Source organism: Sphaerodactylus townsendi, linkage group LG13 (genome assembly GCF_021028975.2).
Source record: "Sphaerodactylus townsendi isolate TG3544 linkage group LG13, MPM_Stown_v2.3, whole genome shotgun sequence".
Taxonomy (NCBI): domain Eukaryota; kingdom Metazoa; phylum Chordata; class Lepidosauria; order Squamata; family Sphaerodactylidae; genus Sphaerodactylus; species Sphaerodactylus townsendi.
The window spans coordinates 46,134,193-46,147,078 of NC_059437.1; the positions used below are offsets into that span (position 1 = coordinate 46,134,193).

Here is a 12,886-nt window from a genome sequence, read left to right on the forward strand (position 1 = left end):
TTGTGAAGCACTATCCTCCTCAAGGACGTGGATTAAAACTGGGATTGGCCCTTCGCTCGAAATAAACTATTTGGATTCAGTTTTGAAACAGGAAAAGAGAAGGTGGTTCCCAAGTCCAGAAATGTTAGCAAATCTGAGCCTGTAGGCAAGCTGAGGGTGTATGGTTGGATACCAAAGCTTCAAATGAATTCAGCACTTGGCTCCCTTCCAGCTGTCTAGGTAGGATAAAATGGAGGCAACAATTCATGGACGAGAATAACAACCTCTCCCCAATAGTGTCTAGCCCCCCAGTTAAGGTCTGCTCCCAATATCTCTTCCTTGTGCCCCTGCCTTCAAAGGCAGGCAGTACTAGAGGTGGCATTTTCAGTGATGGTGCCTAACCTCTAGAATGCCTCCTCCCTTACCTTTCTTTAAGGTGCCTGGTCACAGCATTGGGAAGGAGATTCCACCTAAACATTAGGGAGAACTTCCTAAGGATAGGGGCTGTTTGACAGTGCAATACGCTGCCTCAGAGGGTAGTGGGGTCTCCTCCTTTGGAGGTTTTTAAGCAGGCTGAGTGGCCATCTGTCATGAGTGCTTTGATTGTGTCTTCCTGCATGGCAGAGGGCTGGACTTGATGGCCCTCCTGGTCTCTCCCAGTTTTACAATTAATTGCTTTTTATCCCTGCTTTTATGTTGTTTTACAGCCTGAGGTCTCTTTTATGGATATATGTATGCTGTTTTTAATAGCCACCTAGTTGGAATTTTTTATACTTATCATTTATTATTATTATCATTTATTTATTTATTTATTTTAATAATTTATTATTTTAATAATAATATTTGAGCCCTTTGGGGATAAGGCGGCCTATAAGTTTAATAAAATAAAATAATAATGTGTTTTCGTTTATTAACTGCTTTGAGTAGGACTCTGGAGAAGTGGTAACAAATTTCCCAAAAATAAATAAAACAAGAGGGAGTTCTTTGGGCTAAATATAAATTTGGGGAAAAAATTCTGCATTACTACCAGCACTTAAAAACATTTTCAGTACCCTCCATATGTACAAAAACCCTGTTGTGCTCTACATTGTGTTGTAGTGGTCATGTGCTTCCAGAATCCATATGTGGATATTAATGCATGAGCACCAGAAGCAAGATGCATCTCCCCCTCCCTATTCCGACTGCTCAGAAACAGAGCTTCTCTTTGAAGAGAGAAGAGTTTTGGATTTATATCCCACCTTTCTCTCCTGTAAGGAGATTCAAGGTGGCTTACAAGCTCCTTTCCCTTCCTCTCCTCACAACAGACACCTTGTGAGGTAGGTGAGGCTGAGAGAGTTCTGAGAGAACTGTGACTAGCCCAAGGTCACCCAGCAGAAATGTAGGAGTGTGGAAACACATCTGGTTCACCAGATAAGCCTCTGCCACTCAGATGGTGGAGTGGGGAATCAAACCCAGTTCTCCAGATTAGAATCCACCAGCTCTTAACCACTACACCACACTGGTTCTCCAGGGAGCAGAACCCTAAAGCATAGGTGTCAAACTCGCAGCCCTCCAGATGTTATGGACTACAGTTCCCATCATCCCCTGCCAGCATCATGCATCATCCTGTGCCTTAAAGAGTGGCAATGCAAGCAGCTGGCACTGTATTGCATTTTAACAAAACCTGCCTTCCTCCCCGCCGGCAAAAAGCTGGACAGTCATTTACCAGAGACGGATGCCAGCAAAGAGGAACTTTCCTTGGTCATTAGTGTTTGTCAGAGTGTGGCGCGACATGTATCACTGCAGCAGTAAGTGACTGCTGTTTGAGAGAGTTATGTGCGAAACAGATCAGTCGCTGACGAAGAGGATTACTCCAGAAAGACTATTGCAAAGTGCCACTCTGGGATTTGCTTTCTCAGATCAGATCAGAAACCTTTATTAGGCATCAAGGGATTTGCCGTATGCAGTCGAAAGGAACATAAATGGTGCCAGCAAAATAGTTCTTCATACGTTTATGCATTTACTGCGTTTGTACCCTGTCTTTTTCCTAACGGGGCCCCAGAGCACCTTAAACTGTTTGTTATGTCGTTCCATCCTCTGTTTTCTCTCTGTGAGGAAAGTTAGGATGAAAGTATGCAACTACCTCACGGTCACCCAGATGGTTTCAAATACAAAGGAGGGGTCATACAGGGAAGGGCAGCCTACAACATTGAATGAATCAATAAATGAACGAAGTCCCATTTGAACCTGGGTATCCCAGATTCTGGTCTGATACTCTAATCACTACTCCATGCTGGCTCTCAAGACCCACAGCTGTTTCATTCATTTTCTGCGGATTGTTATCACTGGGTTATGTTGAAGTACCCTTGTCGGTAATATGAACTACATTGCGGGACTTCCAGGGAAATAACACTTCATTCCAGCCCAGCCTTTGTGTGCTCCTGACCATTCTTGCTGAAAGGAGCAAATTCGCTGGCTGTAGAGTGAGTTTTTTTTCTCAGCTCTTGCCTCCTTAGATACTGGGGGACCTAACATCTGACAAGCAGACTAGAAAGGGTCAGATACAGATACAGACCCAGTGTGATGTAGTGGTTAAGAGCAGGTGCACTCTAATCTGGAGAACCAAGTTTTATTCCCCGCTCTTCCACTTGAGCTGTAGAAGCTTATCTGGTGAACCTGATTAGCGTGTGCACCCCAACACATGCCAGCTTGGTAACCTTGGGCTAGTCACAGTTCTTTGGAGCTCTCTCAGCCCCACCCACCTTACAGTGTTTGTTGGGGGGGGGAAGGGAAAGGAGATTGTAAGCCCCTTTGAGTCTCATTACAGGAGAGAAAGGGGGGATATAAATCCAAACTCTTCTTCTTCACTAGTTATGAGAAAACCTATCAGCAGGTCTGCATTCGCTTCCAGAAGTAGCCCCTCCCCCCAAATGAACCACATTTCAGAATTTCTGAGGAGATTGGGGTTCTTCAACTGGAATAAATTTATCCCTTTATGGTGTACTTCTCTTCAGCATCTACTGAAAGTACATGGTGGTATAGGTATATCAGGACCTTTTGTAAAGCTCTTCCTGTATTCAATGTACTTTCAGTTACGATGTATATTCTAAAATGCAACTTTCTTGAAGTACAAAGCAATTCGTACCTCCCTTTTGAAGGAAAAGGTGGATGCAGTTGTTTGTAAACCAAATAAATATGCTCCAAGACCCACTGATGGATCTCCTGTGTTGCATCTATTTTGACTATCATTAAATTAATAAATGAATTAACCATACAACCAGAGGTTTGGTCTGGATGGTGGAGTCTACGCTGCGTACCAGTCTGATGATCAGATATGGAATAGTTTCTTGCATGTTTACAAACATTTGGTGAAGTGGTTGGACTAGAATTGGGGAGTCCTGAGTTTAAATCCTCCCTGAGCCAACAAAATTCCTTGGGCGACTTTGGGCATGTATCACCCTATCCCAGTGGTGGCGAACCTTTGGCACTCCAGATATTATGGACTACAATTCCCATCAGCCCCTGCCAGCATAGCCAATTGGCCATGCTGGCAGGGGCTGATGGGAATTGTAGTCCACAACATCTGGAGTGCCAAAGGTTCGCCACCACAGCCCTATCCTATTTCACAGGATTGTTTTGGAGAGAAGATATGAAGAGGGAGGATGGGATATGAACTCCTTGGGGGAAAAGTAGAATTTATAAAACCAATATATCAAACCAATTACAGATCAGAAAGGGCATCCTGATTTACTGCTGTCCACATAACTCGCCTGTCACACTTTTCCCAACGTGAGCGTACACTATTGCAACAGAACACCTTGTCCCAGTGACTGCTGGTTGTGACCCTCATCTGGGCCAGTTATTAATGTCTCCGTATTGTCAGCTGTACTTGTGTTGAGAGACAGGAATGTAAACGTTAGGCTATATTGTCCACCTTAATGGGACACTTTTACACCATTGTATTCCAACATATGGCTGAGCGTGTGGGTACACAAGAATGTGGAGACTGACATATGCACGTGGGATTATATGTAAAAGGTCAGGCTGTGATAATTTGGGATTAGGATGCTTAAAGGATTGCCTGTTCCCATGTGTTCTTGTGGAACAATTAAGGTTTTCTGGACAGGCTCTTCTCTTAGTTTCCCAGTTTTCGGAAGTAAGGAAGGTGACCGCAAGGGTTCAAGACAGTGTGATGAAGAGGTTAAGAGTGTTAGACTACTAGTATTTGGCAGACCAGGATTCGAATCCCAACTCATACATTGGAAGCTTGCTGGGTGACCTCAACCAAACATACTCTCAGCCTAATAAACCGGATAGCATTGTTGTAATGATAACACGGAAAAGAGGAGAATGACAAAAACTGCTTTGGGTCCCCACGTATTGTATTTTTATTGTGTTTATAAATGTAAGATGCCTCGAGTCCCTTGGGAAATTGGCCGAGTAGAAATGTAAAATATAAATAAATAAAATAAAACGCACAGGGTACTATTGTTAAATACCATCGTTACTGCCTGGGTCCCTCTTTTGGGTGTTCCTGCATGGCAGTGGGTTGGACTTTGATGGCCCTTGTGGTCTCTTCCAATTCTACGATTCTATAATTCTACGATTGAGAGGGAAAAGCATACATAAAATGCATGCACCTATGGCAGTGTCAAAAATGTTACACATCTTGGCTGGAGACCCCCTAGATTTCGAGGCCCTGGGCTCCACCTGCAAAGCCTATAGGTCACAGGTGCTGGCAGGGGATGATGGGAACTGTAGTCCATAACATCTGGAGGGCCGCGAGTTTGACACCTATGCTATAGGTAACATCTGGCACTGCCTCCAGCATCCTTGATATTTTTCCAAGCGCAGAAATCCGGCGCTCCCTGAGCAACCCGCTCCGGCACAACGAACGACGGACAAGAGGAACTCCCCAAACTTTAGCAGACGGGGGAGACTCTGGTCCCATTCTGCAGTCTCTACCCCCCACCCCACGCCGGGACCCCGCTGCATGCCCCCTCTGCACCACCCTTGCCCTGGCGATTGGGCACCCAGCAAGAGGAAAAAGACCGGCTTGCAGATTCTGCTTCTCTAGCAAACCAGATCTATCCATACCGGCGGGGTGGGGGGGGCGCACATGATGTATCTCATGCATGATGCTCCCCCCCCCCTTAATTTATTTTTTTTTTAATGCCCCGGTGCTTCCTCTCTCAGCAGTTCTACCTTAAGGGGCCGGCTGACATCAGCCGAGTGGGCCGGCCCGTGTGGGTGGGATTTCCTGCGCCGGAGAGGTCAGCTGTTGGCGGCCCCCTGCCTCTCTCTCTCTCTCTCTCTCTCTCCCCCCTTTCTGCCTGGGTCCCTCTTTTTTTCCCCTCCCTCCCTCCTGCCCCCCCGCCCCCCCCGCCCCCCGCCTGCTCTCCGCATCGCCAGCCCTGCCTGCCTGCCTGCCTGGCGGCTCCCTCCTGCCCGCCGCCCGTCCCTCCCTCCCTGTGGCGGCGCGGGGGCCCCTGTCGGACGCTTTGGCGGAGGCGCCCGTGATGAGGAAGCCACAGGATGCCCAGCAGCATCGGACAAAGGTTTAAACCCACCAAGTACATCCCGGTCTCCACCGCCGCAGCCTTACTGGTGGGATCCACCACTTTGTTCTTCGTGTTCACGTGAGTCGAGGGGGGCAAAGAAGGGGGCAGGGGGCTGGGGCGCCCCAAGGAGGCCCTTTGCTTTGGGGGCTGGGGATGCGCTGCGCCTCCTCGGCTTGGAGTGGCAGACTTGGCAGGGCTTGGTGCTGGGAGATGCTGTGTGTGTGTGTGTGTGTGTGTGTGTGTGTTGGAGGGGGTGCACTCCCCCCCCTCCCTCGCCTTGCACACTGGAGATGCGCCTTCCCCAGCAGCCAGCCACCCCAGCCACCATTGCGTGGCCCAGGAGTCTTGGGCTGTGGACGGCCACAGTGCCCAGTTGGAAGCCCTCCTAAGACAACGCTTCCCCCCCGCCCTTCTCCAAACCTGCATCTGTGCGCAAAAAAGGTGGGGGAAACAGGAGGGAGGTATTTGGTACATGTTGGACTGAGCAAGATGCTGGGAGCTGCATTTAAAAAAAGGGTTTTGGTGCAGTTGGCCCCAGGAGCAGGTCGACCGGGCTGGATTCTGGACCGCAAGAGAGCGTTGACCTGGCCTGCCCTGCCCTCCCCAGGAAATATTTTGATGGTTTGTTAAGACTGGAGGAAATCCTTCCCAGACATGGTCAGAATACTGCTGCCGGATTGGTGTGCTGAAACTCCGGGATGCAGACACCACATCTAAGTGGGGGGTTCTTTTGCTCTTTGGAACATTGTTTTTGAGAGAGAAAAAATGCTTCCCACTCCATAAAAATTGACATGGTCCCCTTTGCAGCCCTGAAGCGGGTGCATTTGCGGGAGCTTCACATCACCTTCTCCGTTTTTTGGGTTTTATCATCTTTGCGCTGACTTGACTGACAAGTTTTTTTAAAAAAATAAGCCACTTAAGGCAAACTGGTCCTGCCTGCAGGGCTAGATGGGAAACCATTACCTTTTGCTTTGAAAAGAAGGTCTCTCCGTATGTAATAGCTCCTTCCGATCTCAGTAGTCCGACAGGCTCTGTTTAATGGGTCTTGAAAGTCTCCTAATGAATTCTTAAAAGTGTGCTTCGAGATGGGAATGCTTTCCAGTGAACATTAAAGGGGGAAAGGGTTGAATTTTGCTTAATATCCATCTCTGTGAGTGTGAGAGTCTCTGTTTTTAAAGGTGAGCTGGGGGTGTTGCCAGCAGTAGTTAGGTGTGTGCATTATAAAATCCCCCACTAGCTTGGCTTGGCTGCAAATAAATGTGTGTGCGTGAGTGCCAGATACAAGTTAAAGGTCCCTGGTGTAATCTTTTTTTAACACTAACATTGGATGCTGGCTCGGGAGATGTTGGTTGCAATGCATGGTGTAATGGGATGTCCTTGGTTTGCAGTGGAGGATGTTTATTTTGTGAAAACTGCTCTTGAATAATACGGCCTCTGCTTTGGTGCATGAAGCACAAGGAACGCTAGCACTCGAAGAATTGGTTCACCCCCCCCCCCGCCCTTTCCTGATGCTGCAGACCTGTCTTCCACCTAATTATAGTGAATTTATACCTGCCCGGTTTGAACATGGCACCAGGAAAAGCTGACTTATTTGGCAGCCTGACTTCTGAGGTTCCAGGGCAATTTTCCTACTACTGTTCCAGCCTCTAAGAGCCAGAAGCTTTGACAACAGGCCTCTGAGCTGCTGAGCATAAATTTGTTCCCCAGGGCAAGGTGAGCCTTTGAGAGAAGCTTAGAACGACTGTGAAATGGAATAACATAAAATTGTGGAGGATAGGTGGTTAGGAGCTGTGAGGGCTGAGTGGAACCTCCATGTTTGGTGGCAGTGTATCTCATAATACCAGTTTTGGGGGCAACAAGAGGGACAGGCTTATAGACATTCCAGGACATCTGATTGGCCCCAGGGATAAAACGCCGGACTAGATGAACCTCAGGGTCTGTTCTGACAAGGCTGCTCTTGCATCCTTAGGAGACATGGGGAAGAGCAGAGGCTAATTTACTGGTGGTCCCTTGTCCCTCTGTGATGCGACTAGCCTCTACCCGGGCCAGGGCCTTTACAGCCCTGGCCCCTGCCTGGTGGAACGCTCTTCCATCAGCTGTCAGAGCCCTGCGGGACCTTGGGATGTTCCGCAGGGCCTGTAAAACCGAGCTTTTCCGCCGGGCTTTTCGGAAGGCTGTCCGCTGACTCCTCCCTCTTTGTTGCCCTATGTGCCATCAGCTTATTTGAACATCTGCCAGTCCTCTCCCGGGGTTTAGTACCAGACGTCATCTGTTTTAATTGTTTAACTATGGTCAGGTTACTGATGCTACTGCTACTGTTTTATCATATTTATTGTTTTAATTGGGATTATTCGATTTTTAATTGTATTGTATTATGTTTGATTGGTGTGTGAACCGACCTGAGCCCTTCAGGGGTAGGGCGGTCTATTAAATCGAATAAACAAACAAACAAACAAACAAATATGTTTACTTATTTTGGCATGTATTTTTGAGGGAGTTGTTTGTTCAAGCAATGTTCAGGATGCTAGTTCAATGAAAACCTGAGCTTAGTCATTTTGGTGATTGTGCCAGTTGTATCATAACCGCATTTTTCAGCTATGTACTTTATATTGGCTTTACAACAGTTTTGCAGCAGTGTGATTCAGCAAGATAGAGACTACTTACAGGCAGAAGTCAGTTGCTGTTTTCATTTGGAGGACGTGGAGGAGCTAGGTCAAAAGACAAGCAGGAGTAAAAAAGTGTCTTCTCGATTGCACCACTTTGAATTTTGTTGTGGATTTCTAAGACAGATTTTTGTAAATAATCACAGGCGTCTCAGCTTGTGCCTGCTGTTTCCTCAACACAGTAGCACCAGCGCTCAAGGAGAAATATTTGGATTACCCAAGAAGTGAAGACCTCTTAGCTGATTCTTACATTTGTCCTGGGCTGAGATGGATGGAAGTTTGATGTGAACTGGAAATATGAAATTTGTGCGCTGTGATTTTTAATAGTCAGCATTTTAAAGATGTCATAAGTTTTGTGTGACTTATTTTATTTTTAGGATTGCTGTGCAGTGCTTCTGAATACTCTGATAGGACTGCACAAGGTTTTAATAAATAGTAGCCACAATAATAAAACCACTTAAAGGATTTCAGGATGCAAGGCTGGGAAAGTCCACTGAGAACTGATTGCTCTGAAACGGGTCAATTTTTAGAAGGCTGTTTACTTGATAACATAGGGCATGGAAAACTTGGTTGGGTGAATGAGCATCTGTTGTGCCATTAATAATGACTCACTGAATGCATCTATGGATAGTATTTTCAATTGGTTCCTCCCCTCTTCGCAATTACTTTTTGTCTTTGGGAGCCATTTAAATGAGGGGATATAGATGAAATTCAAATTGCTTGTCGATACATCCCTGAAAAGGGTTTGGAGAAGATTCAAAGCAATAATCAATTGCTTTTTTACCTTTCCCCTCTTCCAAGTAACTCAGGGTTCTTCCCTTAGTTGTTTTATGCTCCCAAAAACCTTGTGAAGTAGGTAGGTAAGGATGAGAGAAGACAATGGCTGGCATAAAATCATCTAGTAAGTTTCATGACAGAAGGGGAATTTGAACCCAGATCTCTCTGACCTAATCTGGAGCCTACATTTCAAGCTTTCCAGACCAGAAAAAAAGTCCGGTACTTGATGGTTGTTGGAATGAGCCCCAGCACAGATAAGTATGATTGATGGTTGTGGGAATGAGCCCCAGAGCAGATAAATATAACTGAGCAAATAAATATAATTGATGGTTGTGGGAATGAGCCTAAGAGCAGATAAATATGATTTTTTAAAGCACATTTTCCTGCCCTTTCTATAAGAACTCTGAAACGATGCCAATGCGTGTCTAAACATCGAGAGAGACTTTACATCTTGAAGTTCAGTGAAATATAATATTCCCTCCTATTATAAAATGTAACTTGTGTTTGTACCAAGAAAGAGCTGTGTTGATCTTTCCGTTGTGGTGGAGGAAGACTTTTGTTTTTACAATAACAATCTTGCATTTTCAGAAGTAAAATAAATTTGGCGTTCTGGCATGCCTGACAGTTCGAATACTTTCTCCCATCTCTCAAGTCAGAGCTACTTCAAAATGTTAACTGTTTGGTGCAAATAGGAGTGCGTTTACTGCTGGCTGAAGAGGAGTTCTAGATCACGCTATTGTTCCATGATTAATCATCAACCTTTTATTATAAAAGAACTAAAGTTTGCCAGCAAGAGAGCAACAAAAAGGTCTATTTGCTTAAACTATATATTTTAATGTCAAAGGCTTTCATGGCCGGATTCAACTGGTTGTGGTGGGTTTTCTGGGCTGTGTGGCCGTGGTCTGGTAGATCTTGTTCCTAACATTACTGATAATTAACATGTTGACTAATAATCTGTAAAGGTTCTGCAGTTCAAATGCTGACTTTTGTGAGTCCTTTATCAGGAAGACACACACACAAAGTCTCACAGTATGTAATAAATATACACCGGGGCACCGTACACAATCATTTTAATGCACTGGTGTAAATCAGCACATGGTTTGTACTTGGATTATTGGCAATTTCTCATCTCTCTCATTTCCCTTTCTGTAAATCATCTCTAAGACACCATTTGGTCTCACAACAAATCTTTGCCTACTGTTCCCTTACCCTACAAGATATTCTAATATCCCCCTATTCCTCTATTCCTTAACTTAAAGATTTCATTTTATTTTTCCCCAGAGCCGTATTTGATTCCATGCTAAACTCCATTTTGCTCTAGAGCAATAAGTTGCAGACCCCTGAACTGTACCCAAATTCTCTGTGAGTGTTTTTACTTGCATAGTGCTAAACTACACAGTCTCCCTGAAATGTTGGGGCTCTGTGTCGGAAGCTTCACAGGTGTAGGTTTTTCCCTAATGCCTTTCGAAAACATTTTTATTCCACCCCACCTCCAAGGAAGTCAGGATGGCACCTGTAGTTCCAACTTCCTCATTTGTCTTCACAACAACCCTGTAAAGAATATTAGGCTGAGAGATAGACAGGACTGGGGTGGAGGGTGGGGAGAGACCAGTCTTAGGTTACCATGTGAGCTTCCCAGCAGAGTAGGGATTTGTGCTCAAACCTTAGTCCAGAGGTCTGCAACCTATGGCTCTCCAGATGTTCATGGACTACAATTCCCATCAGCCCCTGCCATCATGAACATCTGGAGAGCCACAGGTTGCAGACCCCTGCGGGCCTAGTCTGACAGTGTTACTACTATGCCATGCTGGAGTAACTGTGTGCTCCCCTTCCTGAAATGGATCGCCCCTGTGGTGCTCTGGGAGGAGAGTGCAATTCTTTCCCCCGGGCTATGCAATTTTCTTATTTTCAAATCTCCCCATCAGCTACATTTAGCCCTGGTAAGCCCAGGCCGGCCTGATCTCATCAGATCTCAGAATAAGCAGGATCAGCCCTGGTTGGTATTGGGATGGGAGGCCACAAAGCAAGTCCAGGGTTACTATGTAGAGGCAGGCAAAGGTAAACCACCTTTGTTTGGTTCTTGCCCTTGAAAACCCCCAGAAGGTTTGCCACCGGTTGGCTGAGACTTGATGGCATTTAACACCCCCAGGTGGAAAAGACGGGAGGCTATTTTCCCTCGATTGGGGTATTTTTTTGTGAATTTCAAGTGCCACAACAACCCAGATCTATACTGGATTCCGCCGCAACTGTTCTTAAAGGCCAGATGACATGTTTTGAGTTGCAGTCAAAGAACTGCAGCTTTGTGTGTAGTTTGCAGCATCCTGTTCCCTTCCGCAATGTTATCATCATAACAACAACCCTGTGATATTGCTTTGGCTGAGAGAGTGTGATTCACCCCAGGTCAGCAAGTTTCTATGGCAGAGTCAAACCTGGGTCTTCCAGATCCTAGTAGTGCAACCACGATACCCCCCATCCCAACTCTTAAACTTCACAGTCTGGATCAGTATTGAGCCCTTCCACAACCACTAAGAGGGCCAACTTACATGTTTAACGTTCGAGTCACAGAACTGCAGCATCACTTGTGCTTTGAGCATCATCTTGGAAACCTGGAGTTTAATTCACTAGCGTGCTTGTTCTCGAATGTGCTTTTTAATTTTTGTCATCAAGAAACAGTTGACTTATGGTGACCCTGCAAGGTTTCCAAGGCAAGAGATGTTTGGAAGTGGTTTGGCATCGCCTGCCTCCAAATCACCTGATATTCCTTGGAGGTCTCCCATCCAAATGCTAACCAGGGTCGACCCTGCTTAGCTTTGGAGATCTGATGAAATCAGGTTCGCATGGGGTTACCCAGGTCATGGCGTGTGCTTAAATCCTTTTAATTACTTTATAAAGGTTTTTCTCATTTAGGGGACTGCTCTTTCTCTGTGCAAACAGATGGCTAAAGATAGTCAAGCTTTACATAAAACATGCTACTTATTTCTCTCGACTGCACTGAACTGGCCATCTCCAGGCAACCTGCTGTATTCTATTTATCTCTGAGCTGTGCGCACTGTGTATGCACATTACCTTTGAATTAAAGTTTGCAAATGCACAAGGGGCTTGCCACATGGGAATACTTTATCAGATCAGACGGCATGACAAGGAGAGTTAACAATTCCTATCTGAAACTTTGCCATGTTAAGACTCGGGTCGAAAGAACTTCATAACTATTTGCACGTACCCGAAGAAGCTTTGGACTTGTGTTCGTGTTTTTATGTGGATTTTTATACCCCATTTCTTCCCCAGTGGAGACCCAAAACACCTTATAATGTTGTTCTCTCGTTCTCTATTGTAGTCCTCATAAAAACGGTCCTGTAAGGTCCTTTAGGCTGAGAGAACGTGATGAGTTCACCAAGGTAGCTTCTTGAATGGGGATTCAAAACTCAGTCTCCAAAATCTTAGTCAAGCACCCATAGTGTGACCAGTTTGGTTTGAATACAGTCTAGTCCAGTGATGGCGAACCTATGGCACGGGTGCCAGAGGTGGCACTCAGAGCCCTCTCTGTGGGCACGCACAAACAGAGTTCATCGTGGGGGGGGGGGAATCGCCCCCCACACACACACACACATCTAGGCTGGCCTGGGTTGCTGGGCTTGATTAGTAGCATTAAACCTGGGCCCTGTAGTTTTTTTTTGGGGAAGCAGTGTAGATGGCTTTGCTTGTTAGGTGCTTATTTAAACCCCACTGATTTTCATGCAAAGAACTAAAGTGCGATCCTTTACCTGGGAGTAAGCTCAGTTGCTGGCAATGTGGCTTGCTTCTGAGTAAACCCTTCTAGGGTCATGATTCACCCATTGGAAGAAGAGTTGCATAATTAAACTTCAAAACTCAAAGCCACCAGCTTCACCAAGCCTACTCCCGAGTAACTTCAGCCTTGGAATAACAATT

At 45.8% G+C, this 12,886-nt stretch overlaps 1 protein-coding gene across 1 annotated transcript in view; it reads left to right on the forward strand.

The window, feature by feature from the left end:
- Window positions 1–5,353: 5,353 nt before the first annotated feature.
- The window catches only part of ZDHHC8 (zinc finger DHHC-type palmitoyltransferase 8), a 129,995-nt gene continuing 122,462 nt past the window's right edge, over window positions 5,354–12,886 (forward strand). Inside the window, exon 1 of the mRNA XM_048513849.1 lies at window positions 5,354–5,597. Coding sequence (XP_048369806.1) covers window positions 5,494–5,597 — 104 coding nt within the window. The 5' untranslated portion in view covers window positions 5,354–5,493. The remainder of the gene's footprint in view (window positions 5,598–12,886) is intronic.